Source organism: Cloeon dipterum, chromosome 2 (assembly GCF_949628265.1).
Source record: "Cloeon dipterum chromosome 2, ieCloDipt1.1, whole genome shotgun sequence".
NCBI classification, from domain to species: domain Eukaryota; kingdom Metazoa; phylum Arthropoda; class Insecta; order Ephemeroptera; family Baetidae; genus Cloeon; species Cloeon dipterum.
Genome location: NC_088787.1, coordinates 11,814,760 through 11,838,952, shown reverse-complemented (window position 1 = coordinate 11,838,952; position 24,193 = coordinate 11,814,760). Strand labels below are relative to the sequence as shown.

Sequence of the window (24,193 nt, the reverse complement as noted above, 5' to 3'; positions counted from 1 at the left end):
TACTTTTCGATAATTTCGCTTTCGAGTGAGTGCATTTTCATAATTGGAGCGTGCGTGCGGTCGATGCGAGTGGGTTGTTGGCGCCGACACTGACACCACGACTGCAACATAAGACGCCAGCATAAAGAGCAGGCGTCACGTGAGACTGAGACTCGCGAGAGAGCGAGCGAGTGAGTGGCCGGCCGCTTCAGCCGCGGATTGAGAGTGAGTGTGGTCGCCGGGCGAGAGTCGAGAGCGTGTGTGCGCGGATTAACATTTATTTTTGCCCCTGCCACTACTGCTGCTGTTGTTTACAAAGGCGAATCTGCATAATGCGCTGAGACAGGGTCAATCGCATCGCGTGCAAGTGAGTACCGAGGCTCTCAGCTTACTGCAAATTTCATTCTGCGTTTCGCATCTTGCATGACGAGGGAACGATTTTTTTTGTTTTGAGGTAAAAATGCGTGATTTTGATAAAAAAAAGTCATAGGTGGATTGAAATTCTTGTTTTAAATCGCCCGTAAAAAATTTAATTAAAATCCATGAATTCTAAATAGAAGAAAATCAAATCACTCAAATTAAAATCGTTTTTAAAATTCTAAAAGTTAAAATATGTCTTATATATTAAAGTCTGGAATAACTATAATTTTTTGGGAGGCTCATTTTGGAGCGATTTACAACAATGCCAAATTAAGCGCATCAGATTCTCTAAATCTAAAAGACCTTTTAATAAATTACACTAAAAATCCTACTGTTAAATGGTTCCTAGAAGATGAAGTAAATTTATCTATTAAGGAACTAAAAATTAAGAAAGCACCAGGGCTTGACTTGGTAACAAATAAATGTTTGAAAGAGTTAAACGTAGTTTTAAATAGTGAACTAACGAAATTTTATAATATATGCCTTCAGAATGGTATTTTTCCCGATTCCTGGAAACTCTCTAATTTGAAGCTTTTATTTAAAAACAAAGGTAGTCCGGAGGATGTAAACAATTATAGAGGGATCAATTTATCCTCCTCTATGTTTAATCTTTTGGACAAAATGCTTAACAAACGTTTGTATTCCTCTCTAATCAGCTATATTCCATTAAATCAATTCGGCTTTATTAAAGGGAAATCTACTGTACAAGCTGTAAATTTACTTATTCAACATATTCACTCAACAGTAATTGTAAATAAGAGACCCCTGTACGCTTTATTTTTAGATTTACAAAAAGCATTCGATTCTATTAGTAGAACATTTATCTTTAAGAAAGTCGTAGATACAAAAATCTTTTCTTTTGAAGAGCTAAACTTGCTTGCAGAAATTCTTGACGTAAATTTTCTATTAATTAATGATGGTATTTCCGTTTCTGAAGAAATTTTACAGTCAAACGGGGTTAAACAAGGAGGGTGCATGTCACCCTTCCTGTTCATTTTTGCTATCAGTGATATTAACGATATTATGAAAGATTTCCCTGGCGTTAAATGCATTTTGTATGCAGATGATATTGTACTTTTAAGTGAAAATTTAAATGATTTTTCCATTTTACTGCCCAGAATTACAGACTACCTAGCTATAAGATGTTTAAAATTAAACGAAAAGAAATGCCAAGTCATGAAATTTAGAGCCGGTGGTCATGGTCGTTATAGCAAAGTAGATTTGAACTGGGAAAAACAGAATAAAATTACCTTCTGCTCTTCAATTAATTATCTAGGAGTCACTTTCCAAACTGCAGGTGTATGTTTTAGTAAACATATTGATAAGAGAGTTAAAGCCTCAATATTTGCTACAGGCAAAATTAAAAATTTGTCAAAAAGTTCTATTGTTACAGCCAAAAAATTATTTGATTTAGCTATTTCTCCTGTTGCCTCATATGGTATTGAAGCTGTCTGGAAATACTTGACTTTAAAAGACTTAAATAATCTTGAATGTGCTAAGTCTAGATTTTTTAAGAAAGCCTTATGTGTCGATAAGAGAATGAAATCAAGATTTGTATATGATCTAGTTGAGACTGATTATTTTGTAAATGACTTAAAGACAAAATTCTCCCTGCCGGACACACCTGTTTATATTAAATTCTTGGATAATATGATGCATAAAAAACAAAATATTCACCCTAATTTTTACAGTACCCCAGCTATGACAAACAAGAACTGGTGGCTACCCTATTGTAAAGATCGAAGTGTTTTTACGAGATACTCTTTCCATGGTTATCATTTTCTGTTATGTAAAGACAAACGTTTCCATCTAGATGTTTCTGCTAATTGTGTTTGCCAATTCTGCGATGAAAGCGGTATAGACATGTATCATTTCCTCAATTGTAAAAATAATACAACTACCTTATTTCAAGCTGCTAAATATAAGAAATTGCAGTTAAATAATATCGTTATATAATGTACTCTGTGTTGTACACCGTTGGTGTCTAATATAATAAATAATAATAATAATTTTTTAGAATATTTGAAGTGCGAAAATGATTAGGAATATTCTTTCGCCTGCACCAGTGCTAGATCTTTTTAAAATTGATATTACTCATTTTTAAAAATTGCGTCACAAAAATAATAAGGCCTGGAGGAAAAAAATCAAGTCAGTATCTGGCTGCACTTTTTTAAACATTAAAAAGTGTCCTTCTGTTCAGCAGCACTGACCTGACCCAATATTTAAAACCTGATTTTGTTTCTCAATACCACTCTGGCTTTCTTACATTCAAAAATCCGACCTTACAACCAGGGCTGATCTACAGAGCACTGTATGATTTTTTTTCAATTAATTAAAACGAAAATCTCTCATTGAAAAAACGTGGTCCTCATTGGGCCACATTAAATCCTCTCATATTAAAATGATATTTTTTTCATTGAAACATTTCTGACCATGACTATAGTAAAAACAAAAGAGAATGGCTGAGATAAAAATTTCTGTGCCAAGCAAGAGGGTTTAAGAGAAGAGAAATTACAATATATATATCAATAATTTATCAAAGAAAATATATCATGACTGTAAAATATTAAAATGGAATATGATCTTATTGGAAATTCGATGCCCAATCGTGCCAAGGTAAGCGAAATTTCCACGTGATCAAGAGTAAACAAATTCTAAATCCAATATGAATTTAATTTTAATTTAAAATCTAAATTTTGCTATTCTGTTCGAAAATAAAAATCCTATTTAATTTTTATGTATATTATCCGAAAACTCTTCCTTGTCTTCTTGGACCTTTGTGATGATATTCGTGGCCAAATATTAAATATTACGTAACTCAAGACTTTCCCTTTTTGTACATACAAAAAAAATCTGTTAACACAAAAGCTCTGATTGAAATTCAGTTTTAATTGTGCTAATACACTCACTCCCACTGCGCACCACATTCATTCTCACTTCAGATAAGACGCAAGAGATTTTCACAGCACTACCGCACGACAATAAACAAACATTGATTCCAATGCGGAGTGGGAATGCCACAGGATAGTGAGTATATGCATCGGGTGGATGGATATTAAAACGAGTGTGGCGCGGAGAGGCCGCAGGTGCGACGGATTAATTACTAGAAGATCCATTCGGTGCCGCACGCCTCGAGTGTTACCATTATGCGGAACGACAGTCGCTTTTCTCGCACCACCATGGACGTTCCCGGGGGCCCACTGATCATGCCCCGGCCGCCGCCCCCGTACACCACCGACAAGGACGAGATCGAGGTGCTCGTCACGTCCACCTTCCTGCCCAGCTATGACGCCATCAGGAAGGGAAGTTCGTCAGAGTGCGAGATCAGGACCGAGGTCCGCAAAAAAATACTCAGGGTGAGTCAACAGCTCAAATAATTTGTCCTCTCGTTCTCTATAAATTTACTTCCGGGCAGGGTTCCGAAAAACCCGGGTTTTTTACATTTTGCCCGACCCACCTGGGTTTTATTGGGGGGTAATATGGGTTTTTTGGGTTTTTTTTGGGTTTTTCTGGGTTTTTTAAAATTTGCTATTCACTGCTTTTTTTCAAGAAACGAAGAAATTTAATCCTCATGGCCCGGGACTTGCCAATTTTTCAATGTGCAAAAATGCAGCACTACCTTTTCAGCGTTAAAAAAACAGCCAAAAAACAATTTTTTTTATTTTCTAGCATTTTTTTATTTTTGACCCATAAAAATATTGGAGCCTTGGGTAAAATAGTGGGTTTTATTGGGTTTTTTAGCCTGGTTAAACCCAATAAAACCCGGGTGGGTTTTATCCGGGTGGGGAAAATTCGTAACCCTGCTTCCGGGTTGTGGTAATATTTCAGACCAAACGAAAATTTCTAATATTTGAAGCTGATCAATGAACAAAATATTAACCAATAGAAAAATATATAAAATGAGCCAATAAATTAATTTGATTAAGCTATATGCTATAATGTTTTTTTAATATTCTTCAGACAGGGAAAAATTAAATAATTTTACTTTGCTACCATATTCCTCTCCGATTAGGTAATGAAATTTGGAAGAAGGATTTAACTCCTAGAAATCGCTTGTTGAAAATAGACTTCTGATATTCAGATTTTTGTGCGATTTAATATCGCAAGGAGACTTTTGTGACATTCATCACACATTTAAATTAAATATAAGCAAAAGTTTTTCCTCGGTAAGAGAGGCAAAATCCACTGCAGATTGTTGCAGAGCTGATTTTTTTCCAGAAAAACTCCTAACAAAGCCTAATAAGACAAATCAGCTACAGTTACAAAAATTATATCCTTTTCCACCCAAGCAAAATTTATAACACGATAATTTTGAAAAAATTATTATTTATTTTTTCAATAAAACTATATATATTCCATAAAAAAGATTCATCTCTTTAGTTCAAAATGGAGGATTCAAGTCACGGGATATCCTCCATAGAAGAAAGGTCGTCCTTGCAAAAAAAAATACCGTATCGTTATTCAGGTAATGAGACCAGAATCACGTGCGCGAGCGTTGATCTAGCTTGAGCTGTCAAAGTGTTGCAGAACAGAATGGAAAATGAAATATGTCTTGGCCGAGTTGTTCGGCATGAAGGTAAATGCTTATAAAACTTGTGATTGCAATTGTAAATACAAGAATGTATTTTATTTGCTGGCTATAGCCGTATCTTAGGAAGATTTATATTAAAAATATCATTCTCATTATTTACTTTTGCTACAACAACTGCAGTTCTCTGCGAGGTCGTACGCAATTCTCGTCCAACTGGTCGAACAGCATTTCAGCCCTTTTGCGAAAAAGAACTTAATATAATACGCTTTCATGGTTTGGCTGTTTGAAAATCGTTTCTTTTACGGCAAGATTAAATTTCGCTTCATGCGATTAGGATTTTATTTAAATGCACATTCTCAGCTTCTGTTTCACGCCTTTCATTATTAGATCGGGTTACTATAGAGTGTCGACTTCATTCAATTAACTGTTATTCATAAATTTATATTATGCATTGGTAGTGATGTCTCGACCCCAACTCGACAGCATAAATTAAATATGACATTAATTGCATTAACAAAGCTGAATGGAGTTGTACGAGATTTTGTAATATATCACAAACGGATTTTCGTCCCGTTTTCCCATCAGATTCAATACAATTTTTGCGCGCAGATTCTGCATGTTCATTTTAAATATAAATATTTTTCCTTCCGTATTATTTTACGGACGTGATATCCTGCGTTCGCCAATTTTTGCGATGCGCAAAAATAATGCACGTTTTTTTTTAGCAAAAAACAGGTGAAAAACCTTTTTTTCCGATTTACCCCCAATATGGGATCATATTTTGTGCCAAACAATACAAAGGTTCCTCTAGGCAATCCATTTTGTGGCACTACACATATATGACATATATATAGAATTGATTTTTTTAATTTATTATAGGGTGGTTAGGAAAATGGAAGGAAAAGTTTTAGGTCACGCACGCGAGTGGAGAGAAAGTTTATAAATTTGCCTCATTACTACTCTTTGTAAGCAATTTGTTATTTTGTCCTCCATCATCTTCCTTATTTTATTTTTTTGGCTGAAAAGTGTCTAATTTTTTATCTTATTAAATACAAACTGCGCAATATTTCCATTCAATTCAGAAGAATGAAGGCAAACTAGGATACAATTTCTTAAAATCATTGATTAGAATATATCTAACAGAGATTTTTTTCATATTTTATTTAAAAAAACAGGACTTAGGCCCGCCGAAACCGACAAAGACGAACTGGTGCGCCATTCTGCTGGCGTTTCTCTCAGGCGTGTTCTTCACCCTGTGCTCGGCTTTGGTGAAGGGGCTTGAGTCAATAGATCCGATGGAGCTCCTGGTCCTGAGGTCGTCCATCCAGGTGGCCGCGATGCTGCCCATCGTAGCCTACAGAGGCCGCAACCCCTTCGGACCCCCAGGGCTGAGGCTCCTCCTCGTTTTGCAGGTGAGTCTGAAGGCTTTTTTGCGGCACAAAATCTGATCCGCACCCAGGGCATCGTCGGCGGAGTGACGCTGGTGCTGCTGTTCTTCTCTTTCCGGAGACTTCCCCTGGGAGATGCAACCTCCATCATTTTCAGCTCGCCGGTGTTTGTGCTGCTGCTATCGTTTTTATGCCTCAGAGAACCTTGCGGTTTTTTCCGCACCCTGATCGTGTTCCTACTGGTCACCGGCGTCGTGCTCATTTCCAAGCCGCCTTTGATCTTCCACCAGGTAACTCGCATTAGTCTCTATTTCATTAAGCCGAAATGCCACATTCAAGCAGTAGCTTCAGCTGAAATTAAGATTTTTACTACAATGAGACTGATTTTAATTAAGTAAATTAAATTAATTGCTGTCCATAAATATAAATAAAAATCGATTTTAAGGATATTTCCCCCCACAAAACGCCCTGAAAATACGGCTTTTAAAAACTAACCATGTAGACTTTTTAAATTTAACTAGGGCGAGGTGGAGAATTACGACGGCTTAGGATACTCAGCGGCGATTTTGGGTGCCCTCTTCACCGCGATCAACATTGTTGTGATGCGCCGGTGTAAGGAGGTGCACTACTCGATCCTCGTGCTGCACTTTAGCGCCTGGTCCCTCGTGGTGGCCACGATTCTCACGCAAATCCACGGTCCCTGGACGACGGGAGGGCCATTGCGACACGCATCGCTCATGCACTGGGGCCTCGCCAGCCTGGTCGGAGTCACGGGACTGCTGGGTCAAGTTCTCCTCGCGCGCGCTCTCAGCATGGAGGGCGCCGGCAAAGTGGCAGTCACGAGATCACTTGATATAGTGCTCGCTTTCGTTTTGCAGGTATGATTTCTCATTCCTTAACTGATCGGTTCGATGAGAGGATTAATTTGCATGCTTGTGTTGCCATTTTTTTTAAGGTTTTGGTGACGTCTTAGTTTAGGTTTTCCCCTTTTTACAAACATGACAAGCAAATTAAAACATTAGGCATGATTTTTGAAATCTAATTAAATAAGTCTGGGAGTTTCATAAAAAAGTAGACTCATTTATAATTTGAAATCCTATTGGCTTCAAGTAACAATTTATTGCACTATTTGTATTAAAAAAACAGTTTCAAAATATCAACTTGGTTTACAGATTTTGAATATGTTTCTCCGTTTAAACAAAGGGAAATCCACTGGAACTGATGCAAATGATATGATTTTTCCCTAAAACCCTGGGACGTTAATTGAAAGTTAGGGAATTGCAAATACACATTTCTTGCTATTATTTTAAAACGAAATTTTCTTCTCCAACACCCATTTTTTCGTTTTTGCCTAAAATTAAGACAATTTAACTTTCACGTTTCAGATTGCATTTTGGGATGAAGTTCCCGACTGGATGGGCGCTCTTGGAGCCTGTTTAGTGTGCATCTGTGTGGCAGCAATGGGCGCTGAAGCGCAATTGACGCAGGTTGCTGCTACGATACCTTGATTCCGATCAACAACGCATGTGTTTGTACTCATAAAGTTCATTTCTCCATATTTGTATCATATTTATTTGCAATAGTTCAACTGTTGGCACCGCCATTTAAATTAAACATAAGACCTTGTGTAATTGAAAGCAAAAGTAAAATCAACGTTCACACACTTTGGTTGTGTTTTGAATCTGAACTAAGGAAACATCACATTCTCGGACTAGAACGCATGGCTTCTTGAAGCGCGAAGTTGAAACTTGAAATAAATCTTCAAAACTAATCGTTTCAAAGATTAATTATGTCAATTACCAGTGCAATTCTTATGGATGGAATTCTCAGTGACATCAAAAGCACTGCTCTTGAGGTAGGTACTGATGATAGGCGTGACTGCAGACCCAAGAGCTTCAAACACGGTGTCCATGAAGGTATCTGCGTCTCTAGCAGGGCTCAGGGTCCTTTTAAACTTGTTGACAACAGTATGCGTTGGCCTCTTATCGCTCAACTTAGGCAAACATTCGCCTTTGAAGGGGCCGCTCTCAAACTCATCATCGTCACTTTCAAACCTAGATTTTCTTGAATTAGATTTAATTTATGTTTGAATGCACACATACTCAAGATGAAAGTTCAGCTTTGGCAAGGGATAGTCAAGGATGTATGTTTTCTTAACTTGCGGCGAGGAGGCCGCACTGATGGAAGGAGAGTACAAAGGGCTGTACGAAGGACTGGAGGAGCCGGAATGAAGCGACGCTGGCGGGCTATTTTCAACACATTCTGGAGCAGGCGTCATCTCCACATCCAAGGGAGCAGTTAATTGCATAGGCTCAATCTCAGGCCTGATTTCTGGCTCGCAAGAGGCCACGCAAGGAGGTTGAATCTGAAATTTAAAAAAAACTGAACTTAAATTTCACTGGTGAAAATGAGGAACTTGAAAATTATACAAAACAGAACATTAACTTGAACTGACTTTATGGGCGTCTATTAAGCGTTTTTTATTCAGGTTTAGGCAATATGAACGGCATTCAAGTCGTGCAGGTTGCATAACCCAATGAGATGGTTAACTTAAATAGCGAGAGGTATGCAACCTGGTGTGCTTCTAATAAATACCTGGATTTGCGGCCTGATTATTCTAGATGGTTTCTTTAGCAGCATTTTGTATTTTTCTAGAGTCTGAGTGCAAATAGATGGCTTCTTTTTGGCAGCAGCGTCCCCTTTTGTTTTTGCAGCCGGCGCTTTTGCCTAAATAGAAATTTAAATAATTTCATTCCTGCGCGAGTTTAAGAGCAACACATGATACCTTTTTTGGTTGTGATTTAGATTTGACAGCAAGTGTGGGAGCATCTGAAACTTTTTAAAATAAAAATTTGTTTAAGTGTATTTTTTATTTTATTACTTTTTCCCTCAACCCTGGTTTCCATCTGCTCAGAGATTTTTCTAGGGCAGTCAACTTTGATCAGTTCAGTCTTGTCGATGCCAACTGTACAAAACCTTCACTGATTAGCGATTTACATGGAAAGGATCAAGATACCCCAGGTTTCACTGCAAATGCTGGCGACAATTTCAGTTATGCAGTCCTCTGCTGCTGGCAACACATAGCTAGTCGAAAAAGTGTATGTGTTCCTCATCAGATACAAATCCCTGTGTGCATATATTTGAAATTAATTACACAAAGAGATGAGACAACAATTTACGAGATTTTCTCAGAGTAAATGACTTGGTTGTTGGTCTTGTCTGCCAAGATGAAGAGGGACGTGTGTCTGGCACCAGCAGTCTTCCCCTGGCGCAAATCAGCAGCGTTACCAAGCACGCAAGACACTCTCAAATCAACAGTTTCCAGTCCATCTTTCGAGCTATCCAGCTTCAGCTCGTAGTCGGGCAAGCAGGTTGCCTGGCTGACGAAGCCGTTGCCCTTTGCAGTTCCAATTCCCATGATCTGATAAATAAGCCAGTGCAAGCCAAAACAATACTACACTTGAGTTTACCCTCTCCAGGTCTCGCGGGTTGGACTCCTTGATAGACCTGAAGGAGGATTTTCCCGCGGCGACTAGGTTTTCTGCATATTTCGGGCCAATACCGTTCAGTTGCTTGGCCACCAGGTTTGAGTCGTGCCACATTGACTTCCCAATTGATTTTGAAAGCAGCAGGGCATTCAGCACCGAGGAAAAGTCCGCGGGGAACTTACTCCTGATGAACTCGTCCAGGCCTGAAGAGGAAATTTTCAATCTATTATATTACGCCAAAATCAAAATAAATGAAGGCAGAAAGGATAATTATCTCTTTGTTTGTAACACCGCGAAAGATCAGGCAAACAAGCGATTTATTTCTTAGATTTGAATCAATTGAAGGTGAGGGATTGTTTGTGACTATTTTCTAACGCACACTGCCCCACACTGGCTGGTTTCCAAGAAATTAGGTTTCATCGTTAATAAAATAAGAATATTATAAACATGGTGAGTTGCTTTCCCTCCTTACATTTAGACACTCGCTGAGCCACTTTCATGATCTTGAAAGACTCCTGCTGTAAGGCGACGTCTTGGCACTGTAGGCCATCCAGGTTGGCTTGGATCAGCACAAACACCTTTGAATGGATGCTCTGCACCTTTCCAGCCACCTTGTACCTGATCTTCTTATTCAGTTCATTGAGGGTGCGTTTTTCAATCACTCTGAGCTGGTACTCTTCGAATTCAGAGCACTTTGAAACGACGTGCAGCAAATTATCCATAGTCATTGCATTTTTTACATTCTAGAAAAACACATAAGCTTTAATTGATTAATTTGAAGGCCGATATGAATTTCACCTCGAAAAACTTATTCATGCTCTGCAGACTGAGGCAGTACTTTGCCATGATTTTGCCTGCATCGGTGGAAGTAATGTTGCAACCATCCATGATCACCACACCACACTTGGCCAATGCGGTCATCTCCTTCATGCACAAATCTGATATTGAATATTAATTATATTTTATTTACACCCCAAATTACTATTGAATATCTCACTATTCAAATGAGTTTCCACCCTGTTGTCATTGGGCAAGTTGTACGCGCGGGGGTTCTTGCAGGCCCTGACGTACAAGTAGGTCGACCTGAGCCATGTCATGGCCAAGTTGAGGTTTGTGATGGTCTGCAGCACAACCTCAGCGTTCAGGTGCTCAGCCAGGTGTCTGTGTAGGGTGCTTTCAATGGCCTGCTTACCCCCAACAAGTCTTTCGTACTTGGCCTTTTGTCAAAATTGCAATTATATTAAAAAAGTAACACAGAAAAAAATACCTTCTGGCTCATCTTGGTCATGATGACTGCGGTGGCGGAGGTGTCATACTGCGGCCTGCCAGCCCTTCCCATCATCTGCAAAACTGCATTCTCGCCGTACTCCGCGTAGGTGCCGCCAATGTATTGCTCAGTCGACTTGATCACCACCAAGTGCGCAGGCAGGTTTACCCCCATCGCTAAAATTTGAAATATAATATCTAAAAGTTTAACAAATTTGGAGCCGATTTCTTTCTGTTAAGGAAAATTACAAAGACCCACATTTTTAAACATAATCGGTTCTTGATTGCAAGGTTTTCCAGCAATTGAAGTATTTTTGTAAATAATTAACTGAATATGTATTTTCCCTAAAATTTTATGCATTAGTTTTTTCAAAATATTTGACGTTGTTTGTGTACTGACCGTGAGTTTCCTTGTTTGCAGTTCTGTGTAGTGCAAAAATTACCACATTCCTAACAAAGAACAATATACAAGAAGAACGGCTATAATCCCCATTGGTGGTATTTCACAAATAGTTTTAAAGCAAAACGCATTGTGCAATCAGCAACCCGTGTTAAACTAATCAAAGGAGAATTGAATCTCAATGAGTAGTACTGTCATTTCCCCTTGTAGACAAAAATAAATATTTACCTAGGGTTGAGGTTGACACAAGAACAGGAAGAGATCCATTTTTGAAGAGGTTCTCCACGATTTGTCTATCGTTTTTGTGCATTCCTGCGTGGTGAGCTCCAACACCTCTGTTCAATGCCTCTGAAATATTAAATTTCAACATTTTTTAAATATGCAGGCTCTCTTCCTGAGTCAAAGTAATCAATCCTACCGCCGATTTTCTTGTCCATCAACTTTCCAACCATAGATTTGATATCCTCCTTTTGCTTTGGAGAAGGCATGAACACTAGTTCTTTGATCAGAATGTCACTACACTGCGTCACGCTCTTTCTTGTGCTGCAGAAAATCTAAGAAAACGAGATATTAAATTAAATTCATTAGCAAACGCATATGACCAGTTATTACAAGACTGGGTTTCCCATCTGAGTGTTTGAGCAAAATTTCTTTCAGTCTGTAGTTGAGCTGCATGTCGAATCTGAACGACGACCAGCCTGGACGGCTATCATAGCCGTACACAATTTTTTTCAGCTTCACTGGCCGCTCGTCTTCTGACACGCTGCATGGAAATCCAATGAGACGCTGCATTATTTTATATTCATTTACCCACCTGAAGTGTAGAGGAAGCTGAGGGCTTCTGCAGCCAAGCCACTGAGCAATGTCTTCAATGTTTGGAATGGTGGCAGACACGGCAAGGAACCTGATGCCTTTTGGCCCCACTCCCTGAACGTGGCCTTCAAGCTCAAGACTCAGCTGGACAGTTTTCATCCTGCTGACCACAGCTTCCAGAATGGGACCCCTGCGCTCCTCATTAAGCAAATGCACCTAGTTCAGCAGAAATCATTATTTAAAAAATTAAATGACATGATTTTTTTGATAATTTTTTTCATAAGATAATCAGGAAAATTCCCTTATTTTGAAAAAATATAGTAACTAATATTACACTTCAGGTCACTTGCCTCGTCAATCAAAATAAGCCTGACATGCTGGACCAGGCCTCTGTTGTCCTTCCAACGTCGAGTCATTGAGTCCCACTTTTCTGGAGTGGTCAGAATGATCTGGTGTTTGCGCAGGGCCGAATTATACGTGTTCTCCATATCACCTGTAACTTCACTGCAAGAGAGTCCGACTGACCCAAATTTCTCGTTCCAATCAGCCAGGCGTTCTGAGCACAGTGCTTTCACTGGAGCAACTTAAAAAGCATGAGACGTATTTTATGATTAAATAACCGAAGACAGTGAAGACTTAACTTACTGTAGATGATTTTAAAGTCGGTCCAGCCTGGACTTTCTCTTTCAATTTGCATGAGCAGCCAAACAATGGCAAGCTCAAAAATGACCGTTTTTCCTGATCCAGTTGGCGCAGCAACCACCACAGGCCGATCTGTTGTATTTCCCACATATTTAGTTATTAAATAATAATGGTGAATAATCTAATTACCAGAATTCAGAACAGGATCCAAAACTTTAGATTGGATCACATTGAAGAATGGAATATTTTTGAAGATTGATCTGTACTTTGGAGCTGGAAATTTGAATAATAAAACTCAATTTGATAAAATTAAAATAAAAATACCAATAATGCTAATTCTGCAAAGATTGTCAACGGGATACATCGAATTAGGAACACTTTGTAGACTGGCATTATTGACTCTCTCATTTTCAACGCCTAAAAGCTCACTGAAATTAAAAGAAGTTCAGAATTTTTGTTAATTCCCTTTAAATACTGCATACTCTGGTTGCACATCAAAGAAGCTTCCAGCAGAACCCTGAGAAAAGTTTTGCTCGACCTCTTGATGCTGCTGAGGTTGGCTTTGGAACAGCGCCAAACCAGTTCCATTGAATAAAAGTCCCTCGTCGCCCCCAGAATCGTCTTCGAAGTCATCAGGCTCATTCAGGGGACTGGACTGTAGTTGACGGAGTGCTTCCTCTTGAAAATCAAAAGAGCTGAGATAGTTTTTAGGGGGATCGGGGTGATCGTAATCTTCAGAGTAATCGGTTTCAAGCTCGTCCTCAACAAAGATTCCTAAGCTTGATAAGAATTCGCGAAAATTCTCCTGCGGAGAAAAAAATCATAATGTATACATTATGATATATCATACATAATTCAGCAGCGATAGGAAAAATTTCATCCGATTCAATATGGATTGCGAGAAAATGTAGATACGTTCATAATATATACATATTGTGTAATTATTATGAATTAACATAATAATTCAATTTTAAAATAGATAAAATATTTGATTCAACAAACCATTTCATAATCCGACTGACTGATGACCAATCATAGAAATGTATTATATTTTGCGAGACCACAATTCCTAAAAAATGTATTTTGCACTCTCACACCAGTAGGTTGCTACATAAGATAATGTTTCGTTATTTCGCAATAACAATAAACTCCCCTTTATATTGTTGCCTACATCCTAACTCGGTCTTCGGTCATTGACCTTGAACGCAACCGAATTCTGATTGCTGATTGTGGGTATGTGGGTTGAGGGAGGGGTGAGTTGAGTAATAGTGGAAGCTGAAAGCTAACAAGTTGGTACATGCCAGTACATGCGAAGCGGAGCGGCGAGTTTGATGTAACAATGTTAATGTTGTCCCAATATCATCACACACATGCAGGTGCAGGAGAAAACCAGAAGGTAAGGGGTAAAACCGCAGTCAGTAACAATGCCAGTATCATATTTTGTATTTTAGCAAAACACAAAACAAACACGCAGCTGTCGCAGCATCCGCTTGACGTGTATCTTCACGTGAGTTCATCTCCATAGTTAGTTTTTTCCCAATTTTCATTTTTTTCCTCTTCATTAAAAATCGAATAAATGATGTACATATGTTACACAGTTTCTACCCTTTTCAATTTCGGCAATCGACAGCAATTCAGTCGTTCAAAGCCCCCAATAGATTGCGCCATAGCAGTACATTCTTTCATTTTAAAGACGCTTTTTCTACTGCGATTAAAGACTTAACCCTGCTAGTCAGCTCTTAATATTATTTCTTTCGGTGTACTGAAAACAAATAATATCAGTCCAGCCTAGAAACACCACCAAATTTAAAGATTGTTTTTTCTTTCATAAAAATTGTTTTTCATGTATCTGCGGCTATTGCCTGAGCTAATTTTTGTTTCCTGCTTCTTTAGTCTGAGAAATCAATTTAAGCTAAGAATGAACAGCGGCAAGATTGAGTCTTGAATCGCAGCGTGAGTGTCTTTGAATGGTAACTATATGCTGTCAGCTTCGAACACAAAGGGATTTTGCAAATATGGTAAACTTTTGATATGCTTTTGTCAAGCTTTCCAGTCTGATTGGAAATAACACTTCTTATTTGTCACTGCCTTCTTGCAAAAGCAACAATGTCTCTTGTGGTGAATCATTAAAAATTTCTGAAATGGAAATTAGAGAAATAAAACCAACAAATTTAATGTTAAACATTTACATTAAAACGCCTATATAGCCATAATATTATACACATTTTTTCTACACATTTTTTCATAAAAAGTTTTTTCTACTGACGTTTAAAACGATATTCAGGTGAACAATTTTCTGATTATACAAATAAACCAAGCTTGGCACACAGCGTCACATGGTTCGTGGCACTTCTTGCTGCATTGGTGTCCGCATTGCATCCGCCTGTTACAAGGCGCCTCACAAAGAGATTGAGGATTCCAGTCTTTGCAGACAACTGTTTTGCTGTGTCTTCTGCAGGAAAATGTCACCTGTCGTGTTTTAAGGCAAGGATTGCATGGCACGTTGCACTGACGTTGACACTGATGAAGACCAGCCCTGCACAATCGTAGGCACTGCTCAAAACATATTTCTCTATGCAAGGTGTGATCATCATCAGGAGGGCAAACGACTCTGCAGATGTGCCCACAGCTTTTACGCTTTCCGCAGTGCGTGCTGATCAATCGTCTTGCATATGAATAATTGTCCACAGTGGCTGCAGGCAAATTAGGAAGCACGCTAGGTTGCGGAGGTCGATGAGGATCTGTGCAGCCACTCTCACTGCAAATCCGCTCAAATTTGTCCAGCTCCTCCAAAAAGACCAGGTGCTTGCCCGTTGGGTAGGTCGTGCATCTAAAATAAAAAAGGTAATTGTTTTATCAAGGTCATATTATTTCTAGATAAATTGCCCGTGATAAAAAAATCTAAATGAATTCCAACCTGATTTCCAGCCAACTGTTAAGGGCATCTTGTTCATCAAGCGTTTGTCTAATTGACCGCCAAATGCTGCTTTTGGACGATAGGGTTGCCATGTTTCCAACGATAATAAGGGTGTTTTGGGCTTTACTTAAAGCCACGCCGATTCTGTGCTCCTCATCCAGAAATCCCAAAGCCCCACAGGAGTTGCTCCTCACAAGAGACAGAATGATGAATTTATTTTCGCCTCCTTGGAAATTGTCCACTGTTGCGACTTCGACGGTCGCCAAACCTGCGGCCTTTGACTTTTCTTCCTTTATAAGCTGTAAAAAATGTGCGTTCATAATTTAACTGAAAAGGGTTTCCAAAAAATAGCTTTACTTTACCTTTTTAATCGTGGCCGACTGACACGAGTAAGTAGTCAAAATAGTAATGTCGAGCGGTGCCACTTTCTGTAAGAGCAAATACTTGCAGAGAGCCACCACGAAAGACGCCTCCTGGTCATTCTTCTTGCTGTTTCCCGTCTTCCACTGTTTTATATTTTGCTCTGGTGTGCGCACTTCAATTTCCTCCGGACTCTCAGGATAATTGTGGGTGACGAAAGATACTCGCTTGGTGAGTAATTCTGGCGCATGCAAGCTCAACATGCTCGAGTCATGCTTCATTTCAGGATAAATCAATGGAGAAATTAGCTTTGTCATCTCAGGTGGCATCCTGTACTGAAATCGAAGCGGCTTCTGGCTCTCCCTGTTGTCCAACATCCTCTTGAAAAACGAAACGTTCAGATTTAATGATGCTAAATCAGGGTCCTCCAGTTTTGGTTGCAGCTGCTTTTCTCCACCTTAAAAAAATATATGTACTAATTTTTGAATCTTTTTGTGTTTCAAAATAATTACCGATCATAATGAGGTGCTGACAGTTCTTTGACAAGCATGCAACTAGCTGAGCATCAAATAAGACGGTCGAATCTTCGACAATAACTGCAAAAGGTTGAAAGATGTTTTAATTTAGGCACAAAGACAAAATTTTGAGGATGTCGAATTTTTTTTAATGTCGCAAAATGTTTTTGTGAATTATTATAATTATACAAATTGATTACTAACCGACTTCACAGCCAAGCGCGTTGAGCTTTGGACGCCACTCGGACGCTTTAGTAGCAGTCATCCCAATTACGTCCTGGTATGCGAGGCGCTCAAACCATGTTCCTTCCAGTTTATTGTAATTGTAGGGGTTCAGCTGTGGAAACTTGGACTGCTGGCCGATCCGCACAAAATTGTCGGTTAAATTTAATAATTCAATAAGGAAGCGATCGAGCGAGTGATTGGTGCTGCTGATGACCAGAATAGGCTTTTTCAGGTTCAGAGCTGCCTTGTTTTCGATCAAGATTTGCGCCACTGTGAGGCCTACGTAGGTTTTTCCCGTTCCAGGTGGCCCAAGGATGAATGCCAGTTCCCTCGTCAGGGCGGCCTGTAGGCTAATCAGCTGCGACTCGTCCAGTCCGATTTCAGCGGCCGTAGGCCACGAATTCGGTTCCAAAAGCCGCACTGAATTAAAATCTTGATCTACTCCTTCGATGGAAATGGTTTTGATGCTGTTCCTCATGTATTTAGGGAGTGCATCGCTTTTTGACACTTCAATGAAATATTGAGGAAAAGGAAAGTCGCAGTTTTCGGTATGTTGAAGGGCTTTAAGTACCTGAAAGTAATTTAAATTCATTGAATATTTATTTTATTATCTCAATAATTTTTCTGCTTACATGTTCATATGGACCAAAGAAGGTTTCGCTTTCAATCATGATATATTCATTATTAAAAATGTCTTCCTTGGACTTTTTGGTGAACTCGACAAACACCTGCGACTTCTTGATGTACTTTTCGTCTCTATTGCTGATTGTGGCAAAAAGCAGTGTTTCAAAAGAGTTGCAAGTGAAGCAGACTAGTGAGCCATGTTTTAGACTTTGCGATTTTTCCCCTGTGGAATCTTCGTTCGATACTCCGTTTTCAGTAAAGGAAACCTTCACTCCTTTTAATTTTTCATTTTTTGCATTCGGCCTGAGGAATTTGGCTTTCATGTAGGGAGGACATTCCACGTTTCCCCTGTTGCGTTTTATTTGGTTCACTTTTTTCCGCAGTGGACCAACGACCTCCTCTCTCATCAGCCAAAAGTGCGTTTCCAAGAATTGTTCGACATTCTCGAAAGGTCCGTCAACGACGTTTGCTTTTAATGGTGCTTTAACGTCACCGACAACTTCTGCGTACGTCGGGTAAATGCTACAAGCTCCGAAGTCCTGATTTGGCTCCTATAATTAAGCAAAAAAGAATGAATTTTGTATAAGCTTCAAGTAATACTTCGGCCTTGAAAAAACACCAAATAATTCAAGTAAATAAAATAAACTTGCCATGTTTTTTTATGAAAATCTGCTGTCAGTCAGTTAATGTCGTTGATATCTATGTTAGCCTGCTATGATAGCTGAAACACGAGGGATATTTAAAATACTTTATAATCAATTCAACAGAAAACGAGACAGGGAAATTTTATATTCTACGGGTAAATAAAAGGAAATCCAGTTATTTAAAAAGTTTTAGATTGGAATTAATAAGTAATAAATGAATATATTTTCGAAATCCTATTATCTTTAAATATTTTATATTTACACAATGCGCTTAATTTGCTGGTGCACTCCATGGCAGTAGCAAATAAGAGCCGGTGTGCAAGAAGACACAAAGCCATATTGAGCTGCCAAAAAGCTATAATAATTATTGTTTGTATTTGATTCGTGAATATAATTCGCTATAATCTATCAGTCGTTCACCTCATTGATGCGATTAGATAAGCGCACTTTAACATCAATAAACATCAATCCTGCTGTGCTGGGAAAACATTAAAAATATAAATGCACAGATACGGATCGAGACAGTGACGCCTTCATCACTTGAAAATTTCTGAAACATCAATAGTCTGAATAATCATATCTGATTTTCAAGGGTTTGTTGAAAGTAATAGATAGCGCGCGATAAAAATTAAATTAAAAACAGTTCCTTATAAGTGGGTCTCTTTATCTAATAAAAGACATTAAGATAATAAGGCGTAAATCTGGTACTTTTCCACTCTGATGAAAAATAACCCAAAGAATCGTCTATGCGGAGGTTTAAAGCACGTAGTAAGTAGAGTCTAAGACCTTGAGGTAAAACTGGTGTTTCCCCACTCTCGCATTCGAACAAAAACAGAGCAGTCTCTGACGCGCACTTTTCAAGTTTTCAAGTTCTCTTGATTTGTTTAAAGTGCTAAAATAATCGTACACATCTGCCGTCCAAAACTTTGCTGTGGAAATAATACCAGCAATTCTGATCAGTTTTAACCCAAAAGTGTCTGCAGATTAAATTAAAATTAGCTGCTTTTTGACTATCTTGCAAAAAATAATAGGGTAATATAATGAATAAGAAAAATTGAGATTAAACTCTTACGTGAAATGCAACGACACAATGATGGACAGTCGCGGATGCTTCGCAGATGGGTGCTGCAAGTACAAATAATTGCAAGGAACTGATTGAGCTGTGTTGGCGTGGATCTATCTTATAGTCTGAGCGAGAGCGAGTACAGCTGCGCGCGCCGTGTGACGCCTACTCTAAATTAAATATAAAAAATCATTGGCCATACGTACTCTTTACTGCAAATTTTGTAATGAACCTAATTTTTCAGAAACCTCCCTGCCTCCAAAACCCAAAAATGAATAAAGTATTTGAACATAAAATTTGAGGTAGATTATTTTATATTTTTACCAATAAAACTTGACAAATTAAACAATAATACAAGTGAAGCTGCTTATTTCTTAATTGTTTAGTCATGGAATGACTTCTTTTTTCCCACAATTTTAAGCACAAATCAATTGAATGGGACGATGAAATCTTTCACGGGCTATGCTAGCTTTCACTGACTTTGGGTTGCACTGTTTTACTGCCTTTTTCACTCAGTTTTAAGAGTTTGCATATATTTTTCTCACGCTGATATACTGATTGACTTAAACGGAATCGTACTTGCGAGTTAATCTAAAATGATCCTTAACTGCCTGGTCTGCGTGACTCGACTCAAAATGAATTTTATCCACAAAATCTACTCGTATTCTTTCTCTTCCTCACATATTTCACTTTCGCAGGTCAAATGGGCTATTCGTTTGGCTTGCTGGACGAAACATAATTTGACACGCGAGCGCCGGGTGCAGCTCTAATATCTCTATTCTGTTCCTCCCCCTCCGCACCCATGCAGTATTGCGTTTCTGACTCTTTTCATCTTTTCGTAACCGGCCTTTCAGCACAATTTTTAATTATACATTATATGCGGGTGTTAGTAGTGATTAAAACGGGAGATGTAATAATTGTTATATCTTATTTTTCATTTTTACTGTCATCAAAGTTCAGGCCTGAAAGGGAAGCTTGGGGAGGATTTTTAGGCTGGGAATTCAAAAATTGACCCACGCACCTAGTCATAACGCCGTGTTTTCTTCCGAAATCGTTACCTAGTTGGAGAGCTTTAATTAAAAAATCTCGCGAGAGCCTACTTTACACTACCACGAAAATCTTCCCTGTTGGAGGTTGGAGGTGTATTAAGCATATATAGTTAAATAATAAATGTACTTATTAATAATAAATGTGATTGCATTTAACCCTCATAACTTCAGCCGTATGCTACCCCTTACTTTTCTGCTTAAAAATTGTATCTCGCTATATATGCTATTTTAAATTCAGTGTACTCTCAATTGGAACTTTGATAATTAAACATTTGATTTGAACGTATAACCATGTATTTTTATCTGCTTAATCTAACAAAAAAGAGTATTTAAAAATAATCACAATAAAAAAGATTCGACTACAATATATAGCTGTACAAATCCAGCCATTCTGGCCACATAAAGTCGTATATTAGGTCTGTGGTACTTCTTGCTACACAGGTGCTTCTGCATTACTTGTCCCCGGTGGGTGCGGGGGAATTATGAAGCACACTCGGCTGTTCAGGTTGACGTGGATTTGTGCAGCTACTCTCACTGCAAATCCGCTCAAATTTGTCCAGCTCCTCCAAAGTGACTAAGTGCTTGCCCGTTGGGTAGGCCGTGCATCTAAAAAAAGAAAATATTTTCATCAGGTCATATCATTTTTACATAAATGGGTCTATTAAAGCATGAACTTTAAAAATACAAAAAAAAAATATTCCAACCTGAGTTCCAGTCTACTGCCAAAGGAATCTTGGTCATCGAGCATTTGTCTAATTGACCGCCAAATACTGCTTCTGGACGATAGGGTTGCCATGTTTCCAACGATGATGAGGGCGTTTTGAGCTTTGCTCAAAGCCACACCGATTCTGTGCTCTTCCTCCAGAAATCCCAAAGATCCACTGGAGTTGCTCCTCACAAGAGACAAAATGATGAATTTATTTTCGCCGCCTTGGAAATTGTCTACTGTTGCGATTTGGACGCTCGCCAACCCGGCGGCCTTTGATTTGTCTTCCTTTATAAGCTATAAAAAATACGCATTCATAATTAAAACTGAAAAAGGGTTTCCAAAAAATTGTTGTACCTTTTTAATCAGTTCCGACTGACACGAGTAAGTGGTCAAAATAGTTACGTCGAGCGGTGCCACTTTTTGCAAGAGCAAATACTTGCAGAGAGCAACCGTAAAAGACGCCTCCTGGTCATTCTTCTTGCTCTTTCCAGTCTTCCACTGTTTTTTCATATTTTGCTCTGGTGCAGTGCGCTCCTCAATTTCCTCTGGACTCTCTAGATGATTGTGAGTGACGAAAGAAACTCGCTTTGTAAGCAATTTCAGCGCGGGCAAGCTCATCGCACTCGCATCGTGCTCCATCTTGGGGTAAATCAATGGCGCAATTAACTTTGTCATCTCAGGTGGCATCCTGTACTGAAATCAAAGCGGCTTCTGGCTCTCCCTGTTGTCCAACATCCTCTTGAAAAATGAGACGTTTAAATTAAACGATGCTAAATCAGGATTTTTCAATTTTGGTTGCAGAAGCTTTTCTCCACCTAAAATTTAAATGGATTCTGTCATATTTGTAAACTATTTCCATTCAAAAAATAATTATTACCGATCATAACAAGGTGCTGGCAGTTCTTGGGCAAGCATGCGAACAGCTGAGCATCAAATAAGACAGAGGCATCTTCGACGATGACTAAAAATGGGGTAGAGAATTTTATTTAAATTTAAGCAAAGTAGCAAAATATTAAAATATAAAAGAGATGGTTAATTTACGCTTTAAAAAGCTTGGCTATATTTCACAGTTGGCCTTACTCTTTTTTATTTTATTTCAAATATATACAAAAAAACTAACCAACTTCACAGCCAAGCGCGTTGAGCTTTGGTCGCCACTCGGAAGCTTTTGAAACAGTCATTCCAATTACATCCTGGCATGCGAGGCGCTCAGACCATGTTCCTTTCAGTTTGCTGTAGTTGTAAGGGTTCAGCTGCGGAAACTTGGACTGCTGGCCGATCCGCACAAAATTGTCGGTTAAATTTAATAATTCAATAAGGAAGCGATCGAGCGAGTGATTGGTGCTGCTGATGACCAGAATAGGCTTTTTCAGGTTCAGAGCTGCCTTGTTTTCGATCAAGATTTGCGCCACTGTCAGGCCAACGTAGGTTTTTCCCGTTCCAGGTGGCCCCAGGATGAATGTCAGTTCCCTCGTCAGGGCGGCCTGTAGGCTAATCAGCTGCGACTCGTCCAGTCCGATTTCAGCGGCCGTAGGCCACGAATTCGGTTCCAAAAGCCGCACTGAATTAAAATCTTGATCTACTCCTTCGATGGAAATGGTTTTGCTGCTGTCCCTCATGTATTTTGGAAGTTCATCGCTTTTTGACACTCCAATGAAATATTGAGGAAAAGGAAAGTCGCAGTCTTCGGTGCGTTGAAGGGCTTTAAGCACCTGAAAGTAATTTACAATTAATTAATTTTATTAGATATTATCGCAATAATTTTTTTGCTTACATGTTCATAAGGCCAAAAGAAGGTTTCGCTTTCAATCATTATATATTCTTTTTTAAAAATGTCTTCCTTGAGTTTTTTGGTGAACTCAACAAACACCTGCGACTTCTTGATATGCTTTTCGTCTCTGTAGCTAATTTTGGCGAAGAGAAGCGTTTTAAAAGAGTTGCACGTGAAGCAGACCAGTGATCCAAGTTTCAGAATTTTCGATTTTTCCTCGTCGGTGTCTTTGTTTGAAACTCCATTTTCAGTGAAGCAAACCCTTACTCCTTTTACATTTTTTCTTTCTTCTTTCGGCCTCAGGAATTTAGCTTTCATGTATGGAGGACATTCCACGTTTCCTCTGTTGTATTTTATTTGGTTCACTTTTTTCCGCAGTGGACCAACGACTTCCTCTCGCATCAGCCAAAAGTGCGTTTCCAAGTATTGTTCGACACTCTCAAAAGGTCCGTCGACGACGTTTTCTTTTAACGGTGCTCTAACATTCCCGATAATTTCAGCGTACGTCGGGTAAATGCTGCAAGCTCTGAAGTTCTCATTTGGCTGCTGAAATTAAAAAATAAACAAATTTGATCTTGACTTGAGAGCGAGCTTCAATAATGGCTGGGCGACGATGCGCCTCAATATTTTCGTCAACGTTTGAAAATAAAAGTTAGAAACTTACCATAATTTAAATTTGTAAAAATTTGTCCGTCAGTTTTTATCTTTGATTTCTGCGTCTCCTGAAACATTAAAGGTAAAATGAAACCATCATTACATTCAATCAAAAAATCATATTTTTTATTTTACGGGTTTAAAAAAAGGAAATTACCGTCAATAGTTGTAACTGTTATTTGTTGAATGCAATTGATAGCGCGCGTGATAAAATCAGATTAAGAACAGCTCCTCAAAAGTTTTGGCGTCTGTATTTAATAAAAGAAATCTTGATAATCTGGCGTAGGTCTCTGGTACATCCCCACACCAATGAAAAATAATACATTATAATCGTCTAGGTTTAAAGCCCCCAGTAAGACACCGTGTGTGAGAAAAATAGAGTAGTGCTTCCCCGCTCTAACAATAGATCACGTACAGCAGCCCGAGTAAACCACTGAAGTTTTTTTTATCGTTAAGGTTGAAGTGTTTAAATAAATATTCCTTAGTATATTTGATTGAGAAAATAAAACCAGCAATTCTTGTCACTCTTAACTCATTAAAATAAAAAAATCCTGCTTGGATTATCTTGAAAAAATAAGTTTTTGCGAATGAAGAAAATAATTTTGACAGCTTACCGCAATTGAGATCTCTGATGTGAACTGCAATGACTCAAGGACAGATAACGGATGCTATGCAAATGGTGCTGTAAGTACATGAAAAGCATTCAACTGATAGACTTACTTTGGCGTGAATCCC

At 38.7% G+C, this 24,193-nt stretch overlaps 4 protein-coding genes across 5 annotated transcripts; 1 reads left to right on the top strand and 3 right to left on the bottom strand.

Moving 5' to 3' along the window:
* The first annotated feature begins 18 nt into the window (after positions 1–18).
* On the top strand, positions 19–7,982 carry LOC135936463 (solute carrier family 35 member G1-like). The gene is made up of 6 exons (XM_065479279.1): positions 19–346; positions 3,342–3,755; positions 6,106–6,342; positions 6,390–6,608; positions 6,840–7,196; positions 7,704–7,982. The coding sequence occupies exons 2-6, from the start codon at positions 3,546–3,548 to the stop codon at positions 7,824–7,826; spliced, it is 1,146 nt and encodes a 381-aa protein (XP_065335351.1). The 5' UTR covers positions 19–346; positions 3,342–3,545; the 3' UTR covers positions 7,827–7,982.
* Positions 7,867–14,171, bottom strand: LOC135936462 (probable ATP-dependent DNA helicase HFM1). 2 transcript variants are annotated; one of them, XM_065479277.1, is made up of 22 exons: positions 13,930–14,171; positions 13,410–13,732; positions 13,252–13,355; positions 13,117–13,200; positions 12,931–13,059; positions 12,636–12,868; positions 12,287–12,501; positions 12,085–12,235; positions 11,891–12,026; positions 11,701–11,820; positions 11,074–11,249; positions 10,804–11,023; positions 10,605–10,744; positions 10,279–10,549; positions 9,789–10,009; positions 9,498–9,739; positions 9,335–9,444; positions 9,200–9,283; positions 9,104–9,147; positions 8,914–9,045; positions 8,421–8,683; positions 7,867–8,372 (listed from the first exon to the last, which is right to left on the bottom strand). In XM_065479277.1, exons 1-22 carry the CDS (start codon positions 13,930–13,932, stop codon positions 8,111–8,113), a joined length of 3,663 nt encoding a protein of 1,220 aa, XP_065335349.1. In that variant the 5' UTR covers positions 13,933–14,171; the 3' UTR covers positions 7,867–8,110. The 2 variants fall into 2 exon arrangements, with proteins under 2 accessions (XP_065335349.1, XP_065335350.1); XM_065479278.1 differs by having other exon boundaries at positions 9,104–9,148; positions 9,207–9,283; positions 13,930–14,170.
* Positions 14,172–15,129: 958 nt separating this feature from the next.
* LOC135937211 (NFX1-type zinc finger-containing protein 1-like) lies at positions 15,130–18,134 on the bottom strand. Its single transcript, XM_065480313.1, has 6 exons — positions 17,577–18,134; positions 16,924–17,515; positions 16,717–16,800; positions 16,207–16,661; positions 15,845–16,143; positions 15,130–15,757 (listed from the first exon to the last, which is right to left on the bottom strand). The coding sequence occupies exons 1-6, from the start codon at positions 17,973–17,975 to the stop codon at positions 15,208–15,210; spliced, it is 2,379 nt and encodes a 792-aa protein (XP_065336385.1). The 5' UTR covers positions 17,976–18,134; the 3' UTR covers positions 15,130–15,207.
* A 2,565-nt stretch (positions 18,135–20,699) lies between these two features.
* LOC135937219 (NFX1-type zinc finger-containing protein 1-like) lies at positions 20,700–23,486 on the bottom strand. The gene is made up of 7 exons (XM_065480331.1): positions 23,469–23,486; positions 22,808–23,350; positions 22,154–22,745; positions 21,911–21,994; positions 21,388–21,848; positions 21,029–21,327; positions 20,700–20,930 (listed from the first exon to the last, which is right to left on the bottom strand). The coding sequence occupies exons 1-5, from the start codon at positions 23,469–23,471 to the stop codon at positions 21,733–21,735; spliced, it is 1,338 nt and encodes a 445-aa protein (XP_065336403.1). The 5' UTR covers positions 23,472–23,486; the 3' UTR covers positions 20,700–20,930; positions 21,029–21,327; positions 21,388–21,732.
* Positions 23,487–24,193: the final 707 nt, after the last annotated feature.

What these genes read in the sequence shown, in the direction of transcription:
- LOC135936462 (XM_065479277.1), bottom strand. An exon ending in GGATCCTGTTCTGAATTCTG is followed by an intron (nt 13,060 to 13,116) that starts GTAATTAGATTA and finishes GAAATACAACAG; the next exon opens with ATCGGCCTGTGGTGGTTGCT. An exon ending in GGCTTATTTTGATTGACGAG is followed by an intron (nt 12,502 to 12,635) that starts GCAAGTGACCTG and finishes CTGCTGAACTAG; the next exon opens with GTGCATTTGCTTAATGAGGA.
- LOC135936463 (XM_065479279.1), top strand. Translation starts at nt 3,546, where the DNA reads ATGCGGAACGACAGTCGCTTTTCTCGCACCACCATGGACGTTCCCGGG. An exon ending in GGCTCCTCCTCGTTTTGCAG is followed by an intron (nt 6,343 to 6,389) that starts GTGAGTCTGAAG and finishes ATCCGCACCCAG; the next exon opens with GGCATCGTCGGCGGAGTGAC. An exon ending in TGCTCGCTTTCGTTTTGCAG is followed by an intron (nt 7,197 to 7,703) that starts GTATGATTTCTC and finishes TTCACGTTTCAG; the next exon opens with ATTGCATTTTGGGATGAAGT.
- LOC135937219 (XM_065480331.1), bottom strand. An exon ending in TCTTTTGGCCTTATGAACAT is followed by an intron (nt 22,746 to 22,807) that starts GTAAGCAAAAAA and finishes AATTACTTTCAG; the next exon opens with GTGCTTAAAGCCCTTCAACG. An exon ending in CGCGCTTGGCTGTGAAGTTG is followed by an intron (nt 21,995 to 22,153) that starts GTTAGTTTTTTT and finishes CCCCATTTTTAG; the next exon opens with TCATCGTCGAAGATGCCTCT.
- LOC135937211 (XM_065480313.1), bottom strand. Translation starts at nt 17,975, where the DNA reads ATGAGAGAGGAGGTCGTTGGTCCACTGCGGAAAAAAGTGAACCAAATA. An exon ending in CGCGCTTGGCTGTGAAGTCG is followed by an intron (nt 16,801 to 16,923) that starts GTTAGTAATCAA and finishes AACCTTTTGCAG; the next exon opens with TTATTGTCGAAGATTCGACC. An exon ending in AACAGTTGGCTGGAAATCAG is followed by an intron (nt 15,758 to 15,844) that starts GTTGGAATTCAT and finishes TTTTTATTTTAG; the next exon opens with ATGCACGACCTACCCAACGG.